The following is a 22918-nucleotide window of genomic DNA, read 5'->3' as shown; positions in this document are numbered from 1 at the left end:
CACAGGCTGGAAAAGATGGGGGGAGGAAAGAAGTCAGTGCTAAAAGGTAAGTTTAGTTTCAAGGAAGGCAACAGCTAAAGCTCCAGAACTATCAAACAAAACCACAAGATCACATCAGATGTCAGGGCAGGACACATCTCGTTTCTCCCTCTCGAAAGGGCTTATCAGCGCAACCAATCACTTTAATGATGTGGCAGAGGGAGGAAGAGGATTTGACTCAGAGTGAGATGAAATTTAGTTCCTAAGACCCTTCTCTTCCGCTGCCAGAGACCAGTCACCTGCTCTGCAAGAGATAAATCATATCCTGCAGCGGAAGGTGCTTAGACGTGATTTTGCATTATTTTACCTTACACTTTCCAGTGAATCTACGCACTGTAGTGGGAGGAGGAGGAAAGAGGGGCCCAACAAGCAGAGAGCATCCCCGCTGCCTGCCTCAGCCTCTGAGCCCTTGCAACAAGGACTATGGCAATGGGAAGGTGCTGAGCAGCTGAGCGCCGTGCTCCTGTACCTCTCTGCAGGGAGGTACCCAGCCGAGCATATCCCAAAGCCCTGCCTGTGGTCAGCCCGTGTACAGCTCTGCTGCTTTGGCTTTGGGGGAGCAGCACTGCAGAGAGGACTGAGGGTGCTGTGCAGGTAGCGTGGCTCTGGGGCTCTCGCCTGTAGCATTGTGCTGTGTGTGCTGGCAAAGCTCGTCAGCAGCAGTAATTATCCGACATACCAGCCAGTCTCTGGAGGTGGAGCTTGAAGCTCAGTCCTGGGATCGGGGGATATTAGTATTCAAATGTCAGGGCTCAGCTCCAGCTCTGTCCTAGGGCAAAGGGGAAACCCAGCGCTCGGCATCCTCAAACCTTGGGAAAGTTGGGTCTGTTTTGATGGAGCCCAGGACCGGCAAAATGCTGCTGTACCTGGTCATCAGCTGCATCTCGTGTGCATTAGCACATCCCTTGCATAGGTCTGAACCCAGCAGACGGTCTTCCCCATCCTGGGCAGGGTATAACCAGTGTCATCCAAAGGAATTTGATGTGCTTGCCCTAATGGAACAGGTTATGAACTGGGAAAAACCAGCTATACTGGTACCACACGGGTCCCATTTCAAGTTGTTAGATAGCAGGCATTAACTCACTGCAAATTGGCATCGCTCCACTGATCTACGGAGTGACAGCTAATGTATGCAGCTGAAAATCTGATCTCAGACGTGGCTGAGGCAATACCAGCTGGATGTACTTGAGATCTGTCTGCTTCCTCCCCAGCACCCAGCTTTGAAATCTTTGAATCAGGGGGTTTGCCTAATTCCATGAGAACTGGATCACAGCCCATAAATGAATTTTGCTTTCCTGGAATCAGGAGCAAGTGCAGAGGAGCCACCGAGGCTGGTGCTGGTGGGGTTTGCACCCTGCTCTGAGAGCTGCCGTGCTTCCCGCACACTGCACCGACCTGTTGGCGTGTGACACACGGGTGGAATTCTCAGATCTGCAAATCAAAGCTCTTATGAGGCACCTAGTTCACTCTGCAGTCCCAGAGCCAGGTTTTCAGAGGTCTTTATGGACAGAAAGGTGCAGGAAAGCACCCGTGGGGATTTTCAGCAAGGCACGAGTGAGACAAATGCTTAAACCTGATGAATTTTACCCAGTCTGTTGCTGAGCATGCCCCCAGCTTTCTCTGTGCTGAGAACTGCTTTAAAGTATCTTTGAAAATCCAGGAAGACTCAGTCTCTCTGCTGAAACCCTGGGAACGGGGAACCCGTGTCCTTCAGGGATTTGTGCTGAAGGTGCATGGAAATTTGGGCGTGATGTTCCTCTGGATTTGAACACGGACCATGGCTCCTGAATCCTGGGGGCTTTTGGAAATGCTACCCTAGATTTCTGTTTAAATCTCTGAATTAATACCCTGCTTTGTTTTCCTTCCAGAGGGCTTAGTTTTGGGGTCTCCCAGTGTAATAAAAGGCCACAACAGGATTTATCAGAAGGTGCCCCTATGGCAGGGTGGGCAGGGAGAGGCAAAGAGACTAACCCAGAAGTGAGAGGAGACGAGGGGCTTGCGAAGCCGCTAATCAATGCCAGGCTGCCTAGAACGAACATCTCCCGCTGCTGGAGCTTCAGACAGCAAAAAACCTACTGTAAATGCAACATATCTCTGTGCTTCCTGCCAGCTGGCCAGCAGCCAGCCTATTTCCTTCAAAAAGAGGGATATTTATTTTCATCCTTTTAGAGGCAGCCAATTCATCTCAGACCACCACCAGCTAAAAAAGCTTTATAAATTAGCAGCCCTTTTTTTTTAATTCTCTCCCCCACCCCCTTCAATATTCTTTTCCTCTCGTTGTTGGAGTCGGTGTAAACCCTCTGCCAGGACGTGCGAGCTGCGGCGCATTGCGACACACTCCCCTTTCTCTCCAAGCTGGAGCAAGACAGTAGCGGTAGTGTCTCACGAAAGCCAGAGGAAACCAAAGCAAAGCCTCGCCGTGACTGATTCTCTTTCCAAATGGCGTAAGCAGGCCAACTTCAAACATGTGAATAATGAGTTATCTGTGCCTCACTTTGTTCGGCAGCAGAAGAGACAGTTCCTTCTAACATTTTCCTCCTGCTCCCTCCTGTGAACTTCTGGGCTTCAATTTTCAGAAGAGGGGTGAAGCAGCTCTGGCACTTGCCGGCTGCTGCCTCTCACTGGGGCTCAGTGGAGATCTCCACTGTCCTCCGTGGAGGCATTGTATTTGAGTCCTTTTCCACTATGGGCAGCCAGTTCCCGTCTCCACACTGTCCTCCCCTGCCTCTTCTACTGGCCGTGAGCTCCACCAGATTCTTCTTGGCTGGGAATTTCCCATGGCGAGTCTCGAGCTGGAGATGGGTTTCCAGGGAAAACCTGAGGGCTGTTCATATCTTGTGTTATAGCTGTACAAAGATGAAACCACCCCACCATCTGCTGTAAGGGACAGACCTGCTGTTCCCATAACACAGGCATTTCACATGTGGCTTGTTTCTGGAGCACATGCTGGGACTTGATAGTCAAGTCGAGACTAGGAAAAAATTCAACCCTCTGTAGAGGATTGGTGTGTCTCTGAAGTACCTATTTTGAGGGCTACAAGTGGGATTTGAAAGGTGTTTTGTGCGTGGAATGGAGTTCTATCTGCTGCTGATTGCTTTCTTGTGGTCCATTCTCATGGACATGTAGAGACTAAGGCACTGGATTATGTGCAGCGTGGCTGCACGTACTGCTCCCGGCGAGCTCCTTGGCTGGGCTGTGGCATTTGGCTGTTGCTGTTTGAGCAGAGCCTTTGGTGCAGGAAGGTGGGAGCTTGTTGGTGGGATGCTTGGAGCCTCGCTTCAAAGGTGGACCCGTGCGGTCCCTGTGGCCACTGATGGCTCTGCTGGAGCTGCTGCCATCTCCTGGCTCTGGCCTCCTCCTCAGTGGAGCTAAGGAAATGATCTGCAAATGTGTGTGTTAATGAAGATCCCCCCGGAGCTGAAACACCACGTTTCCTTCGCTCCAGCTTGCCGCCAGCGCTCACAGCAAGACGCCTGGGCAGGGCCAAGCCACTTCCCACCATCTGCTCTCCCGCCCTTTGGTAGCACGGGGCTACGGTGGGGATGGGGACCAACGTGGCGCCCAAATCTGAGGTGGGAGAGCAGTGCAGCTCCCTGTCTCTCCCAACTGTAACCCCTTTCTACCTTTGATCAATTTTATATGTAATCCAGTAATCTGGGGAAATAAACTGCCTTTGGTGAACACCATGGACACCCCCCACTGCCTGGAAACCCCATCCAGGTCCCAGCTTCGGAAGCCACATCAGGTTGCACACTCCTACAAGGAAGAGCAGGATGTGTTTAGTCTTTGAAATGTTTTAATGCAGAAAGCATGTCTTTAAATCATAGCTTTGAGGGCTTGAGCTGCAGCACGGCACACACTGTTTCGCTGTCTGCATTCCAAGGAAACACCCAAAACTTCCAGTATGCTTCTTATTACCGGCCTAAAGTGTCAAATTCACATCGGCTCTTCCAGCTGGGAAGTGTTCAATGGGATCGTTTGTTTGATATGCTGATACAGATCTTGTTGTTACATCGGGATCGTAGGTGATCTCTCAATGTTTACATCGTGTCGTGTTCAATATTGGAGTGAACTGACTTGGAAACCCAATTCAGTGGTGAAACCCTTGTGCTGCTGACAAGAAGTGCTGAAGGTCAGAAGCTGCCATTGTTTTATAGTACTAAGGACTTGTTTCCATAAACATTGGCCCACCAGCCAGTGCTAGCATGCCTGGAAAGGCAGCACAACATCTCCAACCCAGCAGCAGGTTTTGTGCCCCAAAATTCACAGGACGGGGTGATTAAGACTTCTCAGACAGATTCCTTGGGATAAGGTCTGGAGCTGTTTGAAGTCGATTGAAAATCCACCCACTGGCTTCGTGAGGCTTTGAGTCAGTCCTTGGGTTAAGCTAGAAACCACCTTCCTCTTCTCTAAGGTATGAGCTATTGTTCACTTGACGGCATTGGTTTCCTCTCCATGGCAGCTGTGGGTAGATGGGGAAGGGCTTTTAATGAAGTCAACCGCTGCAGAAATTAAAAAGCTCAGGTTGTTCTGATGAAAGAAACCCATTAACAGCGATTCTCTCTTGCGTGACAAGGTCTGACGTCCCCAGCTCTAAGTGACAAGCGGCAGGAAGTCCTGGGCAGACAGCCTGTACCGAAGAGGGTTGGCAGCCCAAGGTGGTGGTTTTTAACTCATTCGCTGCCTTGTTTCATGCAGTTTATTGCTGCCAGGTCCCATGCATGGAGATAGGGTGAGATACAGCCTGGAGAGGATCTAGGAGAGCTGGAATGGTCCTGATCCCCCCACAGCTCTCCTCTGGGTTTTCACTCCTAAATGAACCCCCACGTTTGCTGTGACTTACACTTGCATCAAGTTTTCTACTTTCTTTTCCTCAGGATGGTTTTAGGTTTTGGGAAGGTTTTGCTGGTGACTGCTGGGTCTCCCCACAAACCAGCCCCTTCCCGAGGGTGCAGGTACAGCACTGCCGCTTACTTCAGACTTAAACCCTCCTAGACTGTGGCCAGCTTCAGCAGTCTGGGGACCAGGGCAACCAAGTGCAGCTTGATGCAGCCACATGAAGCCCTCGGTCAAGTTGAGCGACAGAACCATCTTTAAAAACATTCCCAGCAGAAAGATCACTTGATGTATTTTTTTTTAGGGTTTTCTCAGTCACATGCTAGATGCTTCTGCAGGATGGGGTTTCAGCTGAGATAGAGGCAGAGAATTTATTTCCCGTTAAATTTATGTAGAAGTCGGTCTTTTAAGTCCTTTTGGCTTCTCTGCTAAGCTCTGCTTGAGAAAACTGCCTGAAGGTAGAATGTAAACTGATTTTTCTTCTTCTGTGCTCAAATGTATACTGAAATAACCAAATGTGGACCAAAACAAGACACCTCAGTGCACATACTTCCCCCCTGGGGACAAGTACTGAGCAACAGATGCTGCTCCCCTCCCCAAAGGCCCTCAGGTAAGGCTGAGGTGCATGAGGTCCAGGGATGCACAGAGATTAGAAGAGATCATTTCTGGTGTAGATTTGAGGTTTCCTTGGTTTTAGTTCACACAGCAGGGGAAATACATTTTCAAAACAGAGCTGGATTTTGCTTTTTGCTGGGAGTTTGCTCTTACCAAGCTTTGCTCTCTGGCATCAGTACGTTTCTGTTTGGAGTTTCACACACCCAGGAGCTGGGGGATTGCAGGGTTTGGGGGAGTGGTGGGGGTTCACCTCGATGTGGAGCTCCCAGAGGGGCAAAGCCCCTCAGAAGCAGAAGCTGGGGGTGATTTGCTGTTGTGGTACCCGTGGAGCAACGCCGTGGCAGGGAGCTGAGCTGGGAGCGCGAGATCCCCTCCGGAGCTGGTGCTCTGCTCCCTCCCAGCGTCTCTGCAGACAGTCCAGCAGGACGAGCCAAGCAAAGGAGATCAGAAGATACCACAGAGTAGGTTGAAAGAGGGTGAAATGTGGGGAGTTTCTGTGACTTTGCTATAAACTGACACCAAGCTCCCGCTCCGCAGCTGCGAGGGGCAGGGAATGGGGGTGCCAGCAAGAGGAAGCTGCACTTTTCATCTTTTAAATGCATCGCTTTTCTTCTTAACAGCCACCGAGAACTGAGCTTGACTCGGTTGGGCTGTAGGGCTGGATCTGATAAGGCCCAGCAGCTCTCAGAAGAGCTGCAGAAGGATTTCTTCCCAGCTCCTTGCCTATCTCCCTGGCGTGCCCGCACACCTCCAGTGCCCCGAGCCCTGCGCTCGATCGCGCTGGGATAAGGCGTTTGCCACCTTGGGAAGGTCCTTTCATGGCAGGTGCAAGGAGCTGGGGGTGTTGCTCGCGTGGTAAAGAGCAAGGAGAACCCAAGGTCTGAACCTGGCACCAGCGTAAAACCAAAGCAACTCCGGCTTCTCTGGAGTCCCTCCAGCTTTGTGCGGGTGTAACTGAGACTGGAATCAGGCCCAGAGAGAGTGAAGCCATTTGGTGATGATTAATATAGTAAAATGCAAGAGTTATGTATCAAGTGTATTTCATGCGCCTCTCGCCTCGGGACACTTAGCATAAATTTAATCATTATTGCCCTGTGCCAGCAGCTGCTACCTAAGGAGCTGGGAGTGCTTTACAAACGCTCATAAGCTGCTGCCCTGCCCGGGGAGGTGGGTGAATAGTCTCCCCATTTGATGGGTAGGAAAAGAGGAACAGAGAGAGAAGCAAAGTGAGGTGGCCACAGCATGGTACTGGGCAGCTGTTCCATCCCTCCCACAGCTCCTCCAGCCCTGCCTTGCTCTGACCCCACATGGGCAGACCTGGGGACAGGGCTGGAGCAATATAAGAGTTTGTTCTTTGTGCACTGAGCAAACACTGTAGAAAATACTTAAAATTCAATGTTTCCTTTGCTGTTCCCCAGTCACCACCCTGCCAGGAGATGGGGTTCCTCTTCCTTGCACGTGTCTCCTTCCTTGCTCAGAGTGAGCAAGGGCTGGTGTGGGCACGGCACAGGGCATCCTGACCCTGGTGCACACATCCTGCTCCTTGATCAGATGCTGGCTCAGTGGACCATCTGGGGCCTCCTGTGTGGGTCAGTCCATGTCCCTTCTTCAGCAGGCTCTGCCTGTCCAAGCCGCAAGGTCTTTCCTCGTGTGCTCTGTGCAGAGCCCCACGGAGCCAATCTGCACCGGGGCTGCCACGCACTGCCCATGTGAATTAGAGCAAACCAGGAAGGTGGAGGCTGTGCTGAGTGCGTAACCAGGGTGCTCCAGCCAAAGGGTAACTGATTAGATATCAGACTCTCTTATCATATTCCAGGGCACAGACAAAAGCTAGAAGACCAAGCCAAACCCTTCACCGACCGCTACGGGGAGCTGGAACGGCTGCGCCAGTCCATGAGAGTCACCCCAACAACACCTAACCCCCGCGGATCCCTCACCACCCCGAGCCACTTTGGGTCCCAGGCTCAAACTCCAATACAAGGTAACTGGCTGGGTGCCCCAGCCTGGCGTCACACCCCAAACCCTTGTGCTTCCAACACAGCCAGGCAGGGAATGGAGCCGTCCCAGGCAAGCACACTTCCCTCCAGATGCTGTTTTAGGGTTGGAGTCCAGTTCTCCGATGGGTAAGGAGCCCTGCCTGTGGGACAAGCCAGCAAGGGGTTTGCTTGGGTTTCTTGACCATAGAAGCCCTTTTGCACCCATTAAATGAGCAGATGGGTGCTGAACCGTAAACCCTGGCATTTTTGCTTTAGATACAGAGTCTTAGGGAAAACTGAGCAGTTTCTGCAGGAACATGAGAGAGATCAGAGCAACACACGTTGAATCCAGTAGCTTCTTTGACATGAAGGCACCCGCGTAGACGGTTAAGCATCAACTAGAAAGGGTGTATTATACTTTACATGCTAATCCAAATGGTTTCTTATCTTGTTGCATTGTGTTTATGCCAAGTCTGGTGATCCATCACCCAGCTCCAGCATAATTCCCCACACGTATGCACACCTGCATGGGCGCACGCGTGTGCACGCACACACACACAACCTTTGCTCTTCCCATATTTGCCATCAGCATAGCTGAGCCCTCGGGCATTCCCCAGGCATCTGCATCAAAGCTTGGTGCCAGAGGTAGGAATTGCCACCAGTTACCCAAGAGAGGTCAGTCTGGTCCTTCCCATGCACCCGAATCTCAGCCCCAAACTCAGCATTGCACTGGAAATACCCATCTGCCTCCTTGCTCCCAGCTTTCCGCTCAGCTCAGCACAGCCACATGCTACCAGGATGTATTAAGAGACTGTTCGGTGTGCGAGTGGGACGTGTTCCTTTTCCATACATTTTTAATCTCGTGGTGTTTTCCTTTGAACATCAGCAGAAATACGAACAGGGTTTTAAGGGAAGCATTTAAGCTGCTTGCACTTTGAGTTTTGGTGAGAAGTGGCCCTTCTTGAAAGGTTTCATGTGAAAACTTCCAAAAGCCTTTGTGTTGTGTTTCGAGGAGTGCTGCAGATGATTGAAACCCTCAGTGTTGGGGCAAAAAGGGTGTCTCAGGCACAAAAACATGTTTGAAAACGTTACCTGAACGGTAAAGCTGCCCCGCTCCTCCCAACTCCAAATTACAGTGAAATTTAATTTATTTCTCATTGAAATGCAAATCTCCATGCTTGGAATTTTCACTGATATTAGCACGGTTTGTGAGAAGAACCCAGGCACTTTGTGTAGGATTATCATTTGATTCTTCTTTTAAAAGGCAAGAGGGAGGGAGAGAAAGAGCTTTATAGGCTTGTCCCGTTGGCTGTAATAAAGAGTTCTTGGGGGCAGGAAAAAGAAAAAGATGCGTATTTTAAATTAGCACAGTCCCCTGTAGTGCCAGAAACCCAAAGAGCATCGTTTGGAGCAAAGAATCAGGTGATGACACAAATGCAGCAAGACAAAAACTGAAACTGGCCACAAGCTGCTGTCCGTGCCAAACTCCCAAATGTCAAGCGACAGCAGGAGTGGAGACACACAGAATTAGCCATCTAAAGTCATTCCTGTGGAGGGAATCCAGAGTACCAGGAATGCTGCAGAAGGCAGTTCGTGCACGCTCTGCTCTTGGCTGCCTTGCTCCTGAGTTGGAGGAACTGTCTTAAAATTACTGTGGGTTCTTCCCAGCGTAACTGGGAGCAGAATCAGCTCGGTCATTTTAATCTCAGCCCTGTCCTTTTGACACAACACTGACTACAACCAATATAATAACAATACTACTGAAAAACCCCAAACTCTCCCTCACACACACACGGCTTATTCACCAAGATCATAATTTTTACCCAAGTAAGTGGAGCCTGGCCCGTGCCAAGAATAACACCGGAGTTAACAGGCCTGTAATTCTCACGACTTGGCACGTTCTTAGGTAACACACACGAGAAGCCGATTAGCAAAAAGCATAACGAGATACGGGTTAGGAGGAGCCAACGGGGCAGGCTGAGGTTCATCCAGCACCGCTATTCTTTACGTGGTGCTTCCCAGCATTAGTGTTCCCAGCACTCCGTGCCGGGGGCCAGTGGAGAGGCAGGTTTTCCCTTCACGACCGCCCACCTCCTGGTTCTGCTGACCGGGCACTTTGCACAAATGCTTCCTAATCCGCTCCTGGCAAAGACGAGATGCTCAGAAACAGCTTCAGGCACTGAGAGGGGGATTCAGGCACCTCAAATCCCTGAATGCAATATGTGGAGATTGGGCTTCGAAGCAGAAGGGCACACAGGAGACAGCGTTGGTCCTTGACGTCCTCTGGAGATGTGTTTGCCCTGGCCCAGCCCAACCTTTGCTCCTCAGGAGCAAAGGCTGTGGCTGTGGTGGAGATCACAGCAAGGACAATGGTGTAAATGGGAGAAGGATCTGGCCCTGAGCCATTTGCAGAAGACTTTCAGTAAAGCAGCCCCCGGAGGTTATAAATAGCCCCCGAGTAAAACGATCCTCTTGAGGTTAAATGGTCTCAAACCAGAAACCTCCCGGTAAAAGCAAACTGATCATTTCTGAAGGGCATGCCAGGAAACATGGGAGGAGACTGTGCTCAGCACTGAGCCCAGCGGGTCACATCCTGCTCTCGCCCCAGGTTCTGCTGCCCAGTGTCAGCGTATTCCAGTGGCTTCAGTCTTGCCCTATCCCATGCATATGGGCAGGGAATCGGTCCCTTCCCCTGCCTGTCCTTTGAGCAGGACAGACATTTGTAACCCTCCTCACACCAGGATTCATTCCTGCTTTGGGGGAAACCAGGGCAATTGTGATTTCACTCCAGTGTAGCTGTGATGAGAGCTACATCTCCTTTCAGCAGCGCAGCTTCCCTGGCCTCAGCAGAGCGGAGCCATTTGCCTCCATTGAGGATTTGGCCTAATACTTCTCCAGTGAGGTCTGGAAAATGTGAGGTTTTGAAATCCCGGCTCTCCCGTCTCCGCAGCAAGACACCAAGCTGTCATTAGGATGTCTTGAAACGGTGCCTTATTACGGGGCATGCGAAGCCAGAGCCTTGCGTGCTTGCTTCATTCCGAGTTTTGTCTCCTAGCTTAAAAACAAATCAAGTAGCTCTCAGAAGTGAAGCAAGATGTTGAAGGAACTTGCTTCTGCGCCTCTGGCTGCTGCTCGGGCCCTTGCTCTGGGGCAGTGGGGTGGTGACAGACGTGTTCGCCCGGGGGGAGCAGCCCCAGCAGCCCCCGGCTCTTGGCACAATGCTTTGCCCCTGTCCCAGCAGTGGTTCATGCTGGACCGCTTTATTCCCATTGCGACAGAGGGGACCGCCCTGGCAGCGGCTCCTGCGCTCCAGCTTTGTGGTGGAAACATCTTCAACCGCTCAAAAGCAGTTGTGTGCATTGTCCAGCAACGTGCAGGGGCCTTGTGTGCACGAGGGCAATTGCAAAGTGATCTTAAACTTGATCTGCTCAGTAACAGAGCAAGCTGCTTTGATTAATGCACTTAGCATCCCCTTACACACTCGTTATACTGCTCCAGCGAAACCAAATTCCCTTGGCTTCACAGGGAGAACAGTAAATGCTGGATCCTTCTGCAAACTCTGTCCTGCCTCCCCGAGCCCTGTGTTTGCCAAATGGTTTGGGAGACGTTGTCTTTGCTGGTGACGAGCTTTCAGATCTCCTGAGCTGGAAACTGCTCCACCATAACCAGCTTGATTTCCAGTCCACTACTTCAAACCAGTGCAATGTTTTTACCACAGGCCAGTCATCGGCAGAATGCCTCACCATGTGCGTTTAAAGTAAAAGCTCTCTCTCTTTTTCTTTTTAAATGCACATTTTTAAAGTATTACATTACTTTTAAGAAGCCTCTTGGCATAGGCAGCGAGTGCCCTATTGTTTCCGAAATGCAACGTGGCTCCTCTGAGGTTAAGTCCTGAATTACGGTCCCAGAAAATACCCCGAATTGCTGCTTCCTAATCCCTGTCCAGATCGACTTATGGTTTCTTTAAAATATCCGTTTCTTAATGGATAAAAACATTCTACCATGGGCAGAGACTAAATTGTTTCCAAAGGAAGCTAGGCAAGCATTAGTGGGAAGAAAACATACTGTGGGATTCAGCTTCAGCCTCAGAGGAAGGAACATGCTTAAGATGGGTTTCCTGCCTGCTTTCAGGCTTCTGCGCCTATCCTTAAACTGCTTTTCTGCTCCTCAAAATTACTTTTGCCCGCTGCACAGTGGATGTCCCTTAAATGAGTGTGGCTTGTGACAGTCAAAGACGAACCACAGGCCAGTGCTGGACGGGAGCATCCCCCGGGGAGAGCCCAAGCCCCCGCGGCCGCTGCCTTGCTGCTGACATGCAGCCACCTCCGTGTCCCAGCTGCAGCTCAGATGCCCAAGTGCTGCAGCTCCTGTGAAACAACAGGAGAGTGGAATAGCACAACGGGCCCGGCCCCAGGCTCCACGGATGCTGTCCTGCCTTTGACATGGGGTTTTCGGATGTGCTGGGATCCGCACTGCCAGCCCGGGGTCCGCTGCAGGAGGGCACTGCCTGCATTGAACCCCATCTTCTATCACCCCATCAGCCTCCGCAATCAGCCGCTGCTCCGCAGTGGGTTTCCCATGGCAGACTTGGCCTGGTCCAAACCTGCTCAGCAGGCAAGGTGGTCTAGCTGCAGGCTGGGTTGTAAATTCAGCAACTTCCTTTTATGTAGTCAGGGCTTGTTAATTTTGTTAATACCCTTTGAATGCAGGTAAAGAGAGAAGTGCAGGCAGGCCAGAGGAGGTGCCTGCCATCAAGGGCACGTTTCCTGTTCAGCCCACCCACCCGCTCCAGTTAGCACCGTTAGCTTATTCATGAGCTGCGCAGGATGGACTGGCAGGGGTAGGCTGATGCAGCCCATGCCAGGCAGGAGAATGCCGAGGGGAAGAGAGGAGCTGCTGCGGGAGAGGAAGCGGGGAGAGCCCGGCTTGTTTAGTCTAGTGAAGGCAGGCTGGGAGCGAGCTGATTGCACTGTGTAAATACATCCAGGGGGTAAACAGCAGGGAGAGGAGATAATGTAAGCTATGAAGGACACTGCTGGCACAGGAGATGGGGCTGAACTGGCCCTGAAAAAATCCAGACTGGACATTACAGGCAGTGTCCTCCTGAGAGGGCAGGATGGGTCCAGAATGAGCATCCCGATGGAGGAGTTTGTAGAGGAGGCTGAGACGCAGTCATGATCCACTGAGCTGGGAATACCTGGGAATCTCCCTATCTCCCTGCCTGTGTAGAGCAGGAGGCTGTTGCCCGGAATATTTGGGGTCTGATGGGAAGTGAGGGGAGAGGACTCGGAGCGAGGACTTGCGTTGCTCACCGGGGTACGTGTGTGTGTGCGCGGCAGCACACGGTGTCTGGAGAGAAGATGAGAACTGAGCCGCAAACGTGCTCGGCAGCCTCGAGGAGGTGCCTGGCGATGCTGCGATAAGCGACCTGAGTGTTGTTGTGTTTTGGTTTGGGGTTTTGCTTTTTTTTCTCCCAAACTCTGCAGAGGAAGTACTTGCACCCAGTTCGTGAGCTGGTTATATCAGATACAGAACAATCGCTCCATGGGCGTGTAACAACGGATGCTGTTCACACCCTCGTGTTTTGTTTTTTTTTTCAACACCACCCCTCCATCCCCCAAAATAAATTTTTTGCTCTATTTTTCGTGGTGTGGGAGGAAGGGGCCGTTCTCTTTTTTAGTTGGCCCTTACTTGGAAAGGAATGAACTTGCTAACCCATGTGACAGAGGCGTGAGAGCCTGCCTGCATGTGTGGGTGCAGAGGAGAGCAGCGCGGCTCTAGAGATGAGCTGGGTCTTCACAGACCAAACACATCTCATGCACCTTCCCATACAGAGCAGATTCTCTCCATCCTTGGCCACCTGCCTCTCATGCTCCCAGATGGAGCTGTTACGATCAGGGGAAGGAAGCAGAGAGGAAGAGAGGTCAGGAAAATGCTGAAAGACAAGTTGGAGGTCCAAGCATCACAGAAACTAGTAGAGAAAAAATAGCCAAAGGTATACACAGAGAGAGAGTTTCTGTCCGCGCTCCGTCTCGCACGTGCATGTGTACTATATACATAAGAGTAAAGTATCATTAGTGTTTACACTGTCGTCAATCATCATGGCATTAGGCAGGAAAGGAGGTTTTTTTTCCCCCCGGGCTAGATTTTTCATGACAATTTTGCAAGGCACGTATATGCATATAAATAAAATGGTGATATATGGCCAGGCTGTAGATATTTATATATTCTATACGCTTGGAGAGTGCCACACTATCAAGTTCCCTTTAAATTTCCTTTATTCTGTCTGTGTGTACCACACACTGTGAGTATTTGCGTGTTGTGTACTACACACACACATGCTTAAGCTCAATAGGCCACCGCGTGTTCCCCACATCTCTAAAATGTGGACCAGAGTGATGTCATGAGATGAGGGCTGAAATAGAGGGGCAGCCCTGAGGTTCAGCTCCCATCGCTGCAGAGGCAGCTCTGTGCATCCTCCTCCTTCCCATCTACCCAAGAAAAGACCTGTATTGTCTCCATGATGCAAAGCAAGCTGCCGTGTCACTCGGGTGCAGTTGTTTTATCTGGAAGGAGCTGAGCAGCTTTGAAAGCCTGTTTCTGTCCAGCTCCATGTGTGGGGGGACTTGGGGTCCTCAAAAAGTGCAAATTGCAGCTGCACAATTAAACGCTGGGGTGTGTCCTGGCCTCCGTGGTCCCCCAGCAGCACAGCCCTAACCAGGAGACAGTGGCATTACTAATCAGGGCTTTGACCTTTACATGGCTTTTATTTAATACACATTCCACACTTCCCCAAACTCCCATCCAAAACATTGACATTTCCGCTGATAGATTGGGTCAGATTTTGGAGTAGTTGGGGGACTCAATTCACTCTTACAATGGTTAAATTCTTACAGCTAAATGGGCTTATTCAGTTAGTGCAGCAGCTGGTGTGATTTCGAGAAGAAAATAAACATTTCCTTCAAATATTTTGATTGGCAACTGGACAACTGAAATACTCAAGCTCAGATTGCCAGGGCCCAAAAAAGCAAATGGGGGCTGGACAGTGAGTAAGGGAGGCAAGCGTAGTAAATCCTCTGCAGCAGCAGCATGCACATGGGTGAGAGATGCGCTGGGTGCTGTCCGCACCGGGGACAGAGCAACGGGTGATGGGTGATGGGGCGATGGGGTGATGGAGTGACAAGCAATGGGTGTTTTACAGCTGGCAGTCGGTGGGGGCTCAAAGGACACGCAGGGCCCATGGTTCATCTTTCACCCATGCCTGTTTCCCTGGCATTTGCTTGGTGCATCACTTGGTCATTGTTTGACACTGTTTGACTGCCGGCTGAGCGTGACAGAAGGTTGCTTTGCTGCTGAGTTGGGTGGTTATGGAGGGTATTAATGGCGTGGTTTATTTGGACCTTGCTGGGGCTGTTTCAGTAGAGATCTCCTCAGCTGCGAGGCAGGAGGGACAATGAGGCAGGCATGGGGCTGCGTGGCTTTGACCTGTGTGGATTCATGAGGTGGAGGGGTAGCCAGAGGTCAAGGAGATGGGATGGAGGGGCAGCCCGAGGTGAAGGAGATGGGATGGAGGGGCAGCCCGAGGTGAAGGAGATGGGATGAAGGGTCAGCCCCGCACGTTCCGGCCGCTCCCGCACCGAGCCGCGGCTCCCCCTAGCGGCCGCCTCCGCCCCGCGCGCGCGGCGCCCCCTGCTGGCGGTGGGAGGGCGCGGCCGGGGCTTCCTCTCGGCGTGGCGGGGCAGCACTGGGGCAAGGGCCGCGCTCCGCCGGGCAGCCTGTGTCTTGTCGCGACACGGTGTCGCGACAGGGAGCGGGTACCGACCGGCTTTGCCTCCCGGTGGCTGCTAGGGCGTCACATGGCCCGGTGCAGGGCTGCCACAGCCCGAGAAGGCTGCACATCCCACCCTGCATAGCACAGTGGCAGATGCAGCAGTGGGGTTGGTTTTGGGGGTATTCGGGGGTTTTTAGTCTCAGACCGGTCTGGTAAAGCCGGAGCGTTGTTCTGCGACCCTGAGGCCGAGTGAGGATGAAGATAGCAGCGAGCGCATCCCTGGCCCCACAGCAGCACAGGCAGCCTCAGTGAATGTGCTTGTGTCTGAATCGGTATCAAGGACCCGCTGCCAAGTGTTGCAAGTTCAGGCCAATATAACTTAGACTCTAGAAAAACACCCCAAAACCCTTTGAGTGTGTTATAGAGAAAAAGGGAAATGTGCCCTGAGCACTTGGGGTTTATTTCGATTTGCATTTTATGGAATATTATTTACAGGCATGTGAAAGCTACCGCAGGAGCGCGGCGCGATCGCTGGGGAGCGTCGTCTGCTCTTGGGAACGCAGCGAGCAGCAGCCTGGGGTTTCGCGGGGGGGTATTTCGAGACTGCTTTATCTCAGTGAACGGCAAAACAGCCCAGCTACCTGTGCCGCGACGGGCTCTGGCTGAAGTGACGGGCTCTGGCTGAAGCGATGGGCTCTGGCCAAGCTGTTTCTTGCAGAGCCGGTCCCCACACCTCGGCTCCCCGCGCCTGGCAGCAGTTCTGGTGCTGCTTCTGCAGTAGCGCGGCTCTGTGATGGGGCAGAGGGTGCTGCTGGCGGGCTGAGGTGTGAGATGAGGCGGGGTTGGTCAGTTGTGAGCATTTTTTGCTGCGTTGTGCTTTTCCAGCCAGCCCAAGCACGCTGAACCCTCCGCACGGCGGCCAGGCTGGGTGTGAGCAGAGCGGCTTTGAGCTGCTCCTCTCTTATCTCGCACCAAAGCCGCAGCCACGTTCACAGACCAGGCGCTCCCCCACCTTTCTCCTCCTGGAGCCTGCGTGGGAAGATCCCGCAGAATGGCCGGAGGCGAGGGAGGAACCTCCCATCCCCTTCTCCTTCCAGCGCCCTGGCTGAAGGACTCACCTGGGATGAGAAAGAGGGTTCAGCTCAAATCCCCTCCCTATCTGCTCCTCCACGGCATGCCCTTGCCACTAGTTAGCTGGAAGGGATTAGCTCAAGCGATTTTTCCTGGGGAAACACCGCAGGGCCTGGAACACCAGCCCTGAGAAGTTAAAAATGCTTCATCGTAATAAATATATATAAAGCACACATTCCTATGCAGGCATAGCAAATAGCCACATGAATGCATGTGGCTATATATATATGCATATCTAAAACCAACAAGCATGTTTACCGTGCTCATTTCACATGTTTTCATGCTCTGAGTCGATTTAAAATCCAGCTGATGTGACAAAAAAAGGCCACTGAGGTCAGATGACATTCCACTACCAAAGCAGAAATGTGTGATGCCCCTGCTCTTAGTAAGAGGAAAAAAGGGGTCTTGGGAGCAAACAGAAAGGATGCTCGAGCTGGCCAAGGCCTTGGGCTCGGTGCACCAGCCAAGCACTTTGGGCTAGAGCTGCTCTTTCTAGAGGTTTTCCTCTCATGAGGGTGCTGGAAGGCTGAGGAGGGCACCGTCACAGCGTTTCCAGCCATGCTGCCCTGCATAACCCGTGCCAGAGCTTGGCGTGCCCTGCTGATGTCTTAGGGACAGAAGTTTCGCTCTGTTTGCTCTCCTTGTAGAGCAAAACTCATTTCTCTTTGTCTCAGATGCACCAAGGCCAGAGGTGTGCTGGGCTCTGTGAGGAGATGGCAGCAGCCTCGGGTCAGCTGGGACTGCCACAGGAAAGCTTTGAAGTCCCCAAAGGATCTGCTGGTGTGGATTCCCATCTCTAACATGGGCTTCCTGCAGAAGGACGGGACCCAGCAGCACCAAGGTCCTTTTCCAGTTGCAAACTGGCTGTGACCCCCTTGGGTTTAGACCCCCCAAGAAAAGGCATGGGGGGGCTCCAAGGGAGCTGGATACCATCCCCACCACTCTGACCCCAGTCTCCCTTCCCCCAACAGGAGAAAGCCTGACTTTCTCACTCCCTTCATTCTCTTGGAAGGAGAAAAATACACAGAGAAATCAAGCGGGGGATACTGTGGCTCCTGGCTTGGGAGTTTTCAGCTGTGTGTTTATCAGCTTCATCCCCTGATGGTATCAGCATGAACAGGCCACCCACAGAAGGCTTAGCAGGCTGGTCTGGACTCCAGCTTTTCCTCCTGGTCTCCGGGTGTGTGTATACACACCACCAACCATCCCAGGGACCGGCCGTCTGGGGCCTGCATCCATTTATTTACTACACAGCTGATGTAATGGCTAAACAGTTTTTTTCTGTGTTTATGGGGTGTGTTTTTTTAATCTGCCAGAGATGAATCGACCCCTCGAGAAGTCAGCTCGGTCGTGTCCCTTCTTGGATAGGAAACAACAAATTTTAGGACAGGAAATGGGAACAACTTAAACAAATGGCTTTAGGGTTTCTGTATTTAAGTTCCCCGGCAGATCCAGGAGATGCTTTTCCCTCTGTCTTTAATGCCTGGGGCAGGGAATGGTGCAGGCTATAGGACAAATTCTACCAGCCTCCAGGACAGAGCTCTAACCACCCACTGTCTTCCTGCATCCCAACAGGCACGTCAGAGCTGAGCCCCTTCTCTGATCCCCGGCAGTTCGACCGCTCCTTCCCAACGCTGCCGGCTCTCACCGAGACCAGGTTCTCCGACCCGCGGATGCATTACCCCGGCGCCATGTCCGCTGCCTTCCCCTACACGGCGACTCCCTCTGCCACTGGCATCGGGGGCATCAGCATGACCAGCATGCCCACCACAACACGCTTCCACCACACTTACCTGCCACCTCCCTACCCCGGCTCCACACAGAACCAAAGTGGACCCTTCCAGGCCAACCCCTCTCCCTACCATTTGTACTACGGCACGTCTTCAGGCTCCTACCAGTTCTCCATGGTGGCGGGTGGCGAGCGGTCACCCACCCGGATGCTCTCTTCTTGTACAAGTGCCTCAGCAGGGAACAACTTAATGAATCCCAACCTGGGCAATCAGAATGATGGGGTGGATGCAGATGGGAGCCACAGTAACTCACCGACAACCATGACAACTACTGGGAGGATGGATGAGTCGGTCTGGAGACCCTACTAAGGAGGAACTCAGCTGGACACCGATACCTTTAATTTAATCAGCCACCGTTACGTTACTCCCTTTGGTAGTGAATAGAGCAAAATGATGTCTAGGGAGAAGGTAAACCAAAGTGTCTCAAACCAAAAGCAAACCAGGATCTCTGCATGCAAGCATAGGCAAACATCAAGCGAAGATGGACCAGGACCTACATTACATTTCAAGATGAACATCCACTTGAGGCTTGAATTCGTTGCTTGATGTGGTTCTTTTCATATGTTTTAAGTGTGCGGATTGTACATAGGGGGAAAAAAAAAAGAAAAGGACGTGTGGAATCAGATGTTTGTCTCTTGCAGAACACTCCTCAATCATCTCACTTGCACCTCTTCCCCACACAAAGCATTCAAAAGTTAGGAAAAGCTCATCCTTCTTCTGCAGAGTGTTTCAGAGAAGAGAGCAGGGAGTCATCCAAGGCCATCCCTCTGCCAACGCAGGGAGACTGGACTGAAAAGAAAAAGGAAGAAAACAAAAGGATAACCCCTATTGTGCCCTCCCCTTCCCTCCTGCCAGCGCAGGGCCCCGACCACCAAAGAGCTGTGGGCACCGCGAGAGGGTCGGGTTTGCAGCACCGCTGCGGGTCAGCCACGTGAAGGAGAGCTGTGATGTGATTGTTGTGACTTGCTGTTGACGACAGAGGTTGTATTGTTCTTTTTTGTCATTGTCGTCACTTTTAACCAGTAACGTGGCTGATCCAGGCCTGGCTGAGCCCTCACCTCGATGTTTACATGAGATGTACTTTTCATGAGACGTGTTTCAGTTTTTGTTTGCTCTCCTGTCCTCACCTCACCATTCAGCTCTTTGCTCCCCTTAGCAGATCTCAGTGATGGTGGCTGCGGTGAAGGCGGCATTCAGGACAATCCAAGATGTATGAGATGCACTTCCAAGCGCGTTAGCTGCAGAAGGGACTCGGGAGCCTTTGGCATGATCCTGCCACTGGTCTCTGGGTCTTCCTTTCATTCTGTCTGAGGGGCAGCACATGCAGCTGGTGGCAAAGCACCATATTTCTATGATGATTCTTGCCCGTGTTTTCACCCAGAGCGGATGGACACATGATGACTTTGTTTTTGTTAAGAAGCGACTTACACTTGTCAGTTCATACTGAAAGCTCTAACTGAGATTTGGAGAAAGGAGCAATTTCTACTCAGTCCCTTGGTGGTGGGAATATCATGAAGCAATATTATCTATCTAGCCTTTTCCAGCCCCTCACCCTCCAGTCCCCCGAGCGACCCTGAGCACGGGTGTCTTGCTGTGGATGAATAAGCTGAAGAAGGGGCACTAAGGGTACCACCAGCCTGTTGGTAGCTGGTTGCATCATGTGGCTTTAGGAGGAATCAGGTCTCCAGGCACCTCACACCCTTGTGTGATACCAAAGAGATGGGAACCCAAGCAGGATGGTGGCAGGAGGTGGCAGGCAGCTGGAGAGGTGGCAGGGCTGAGGTTCCCAGGGAGCACATACCTGTGGAACCCACTGCCCTCCAGCACCAGAAGGGGACACAGATGGCCCCAGTGCCACCAGTAACCAAGATTTTCTTGGGTTTTTTTCTGAGCATAAGAAAGTTGAAGCTCAGAGCTGCCCTCCCGGCCCCTCTGTCTCAGTTACACCATTACAGCCCATCACCAAATCTCAGTTGGCAGCTTGTCAGCACTTGGTTGAGGTACAAAGCATTGCAATTGCACTACCCCATCAAGACTGGAGCAAGACATCCTGGCTTAGTTGGAAAGATGCAATGACCACTCATGAGTTAAATAAGCAACAAGAAGAACAACTCTTTTAAATAATAATGAAACTAAAAAGCCCTACCCCAGCCAAACTGCAACCTTCACTTGCCAGCGGTGGAAACTGGACCACGGCAGCCTTGTTCTGATGCATTTACATTTAGCATCTGATCGCACCACTGATTGAAAGCACAAAGAAACCAAGGCATTCGTAGTACTAGGTTAATTTAAGACTGTTTGTAGTGAGTTTAAAGAATAAAATAATAAAAAGAATGGCAATGATGTTGTTGTTATGACATATCGTCATGTGAAGGTGTCGATGTGTGCACCTCTATTGTATGCAAGTGGCCACAAGACAGGCCAAAGGTTTTTGCTTTGCACTATAATTTGCTTTTTTTAAAAATGCACAATCGCTTGTACAGTAAAACCCCTTTGTCTGGCTCACAGAATATTTAACTATAAAATCTAATTTTTGGTCGTATTTGTTATAATAATATAATTCTTAAATGTGTTGAAGGATCCAATTCTTAATAATGCTTCTAATACTTTTATGTGCAGGGTAAAATAACAACAGACAGCTAAGGAGATGAGAACAAAGGTCTTTGTAGATAAAGAAGGCTAAAGTTGTTGGTTTTTTTAATGGTGTCTTACGACGGACATTAAAAAAGTGCTAGTGATACCAAATAATGTGGTTATTTGTGTAATATACCAGCCCTACTTGAAGGTAATGCCCTATATTTAATATGTAGCCCATCTTTTTAACCTGTAGCACTTGTCACTGGGGATGGGGGAGGCGGGGAAGGAGGAAGAGGAAGAGAAGGGGCTGCTCCTGTTGAAGTCACTGGCAGAAGCTCTCTCTGGAGGAGTCTCTGCTGTGCTGGCTTCAGTGAGAACAGAGCTGGCTCCTTCAGGAGCACTGGTACGAAGCCATAGCAAAGTGGTCAGTTCTGCTTTTCTGCTATCGGTGTCAATGTTCTTACCCAGTGTATGTGGTTATAGCGTCAGGCCTCCGTGTAATCATTTTAATGACTTTCCATGTGGAATAATAAACATACAGTTTCAAGTCTCGCCGGTGCCTTCTGCCTGCTCACTTTTCATGGTGCAGAGGGAGGCTTCTCGCTCTGCTCTTGCTCCAGTCTGGTGGTGGCACCTCTGTGAGCGCCCCGCTGCCTGGCTCTGTGTCTGGTGGGTCCCAGCTGCTGCAGGGGTTCACAGTGAGGCTATGGGGGGACCCAGGCTCCAAGCTCTGAGCCAACCCCTTTAGGTTTCTCCAAGGAGGGGTCTGGACCACTGGCCTGCACTGGGCTAGACCTGGTGACCCCTGCATCCCTAGCCCAGCATCCCACACACTGGCCGCTGCCTGTCATCAGTGTGCTGCTTCCCACGACACAAAAACTCCAGCAGAAATCTTAAACCAGGCAGTCTATTCCCAGGCAGTCCTAGCTCAAACCCCTTAGAACTCAGCTCTCGCCTCCAGAACCCAACTGAGACCTGTAAAGCAAAAAATTAAAGGAAATCCCAGCCTACAATAGCATGTAATGCCAGCCTCTGCTTTGCAGCAGCTCTGTGAGAGTGGCCCACAGCAGTGTCCACACAGAAACAGTGAAAAAGAGAAAAAAAAAAAAACAAGGAAAAGCCCAGACAAAGGCACAGTAAGTGCTAATATGGGTGAGAATCCAGCTCCACAGCCTGGCCAGTGGAAAGAGTTTTCAAGGCAAACCTTAGACATACCCGCCTTTTCTTCACAGCTACTGGGAGAGCAAACACCCCGAGGTGAAGCTGTTCTGTACAGGAACTTCCCATTCTGAATCTGTCCATTCTTTGCTCACAGCCTCATTTAAAGCTGTAATGAAAAGAGAGAAGGAAAAAAGGACAAATAAAAAGGGCTTCCATGGAAAAGGGGCTTTTGAGGGGTGCACCCCTCTGCAACCTGGTTTCGGTGTTAGTGCTGATGGTAAGAGTGAGGCTGGGGCTGGACCAGGCTCAGGATGATGCTGAACCAAGCTGGTGTTGGGGGGCCTTACAGCAGCTAAAATGGAGCTGGGAGGCCCAAGGAGCCGATGGTGTTAAATGTGCCCAATGCCTGAGAGCCGGAGGGTGTTACTTCTATATGGGCGTTATTTTTATATAGGCCACCTACCAAGCACAGCATCCAGCCTGCTGCAGATGCCGGGGCTGCATCTTGCTTATAGTTAGGTTTCACACCAATTTAACGAACTTAAATGGAGAAGCTGGATCCCAGCATGGCAGAGTAAGATGTGGGGTGCAGCTGCCTCTCCCAAAGGCCTCTTGAGCATCCAGAGGGCTCCTGCTGGTCCAGGGAGACAGTGGAAACAAAGCCAATAGTAATAGTGTGGGGCAGTCAGAGCAGAAATGTTTGGGGTTTCATTTGCAAATGAAAACTGAAAAGGAGAAAAAAAAAATCCCTGGCGCTTGGATGACTTTTTTGAGCATTCAGACATTAAATTGAGTGGAGTTTGGGCTGAAAAATCTCCTAGGAAAAATGAAGAATGTTTCCTTTGAGAACAAAAGTCTCAGCAAAAATCTTATTATATTCTCTTTCCAGACCAAACTCTAAACCCCAGCCTCTGGTTTAATGACTCTGTTGTTTCCAAACTGCCTGTCTTAATAAATAAACTCTCAACTTACTTACAAAAAGTCTCTATGCTGCACAGTACATGGGAAAGGAGCCTCCTCTG

At 51.1% G+C, this 22918-nt stretch overlaps 1 protein-coding gene across 1 annotated transcript in view; it reads left to right on the top strand.

The window, feature by feature from the left end:
• Nucleotides 1-21287, top strand: part of RUNX3 (RUNX family transcription factor 3) — a 35094-nt gene extending 13807 nt beyond the window's left edge. Inside the window, exons 4-5 of the mRNA XM_030504885.1 lie at nt 7307-7471; nt 17944-21287. Of these exons, the coding sequence (XP_030360745.1) occupies nt 7307-7471; nt 17944-18467 (689 nt within the window). The 3' untranslated portion in view covers nt 18468-21287. The remainder of the gene's footprint in view (nt 1-7306; nt 7472-17943) is intronic.
• Nucleotides 21288-22918: the final 1631 nt, after the last annotated feature.

This window comes from Strigops habroptila, chromosome 12 (assembly GCF_004027225.2).
Source record: "Strigops habroptila isolate Jane chromosome 12, bStrHab1.2.pri, whole genome shotgun sequence".
Taxonomy (NCBI): domain Eukaryota; kingdom Metazoa; phylum Chordata; class Aves; order Psittaciformes; family Psittacidae; genus Strigops; species Strigops habroptila.
The sequence above is the reverse complement of the archived record's forward strand: the minus strand, read 5'-3'. Positions and strand labels throughout refer to the sequence as shown.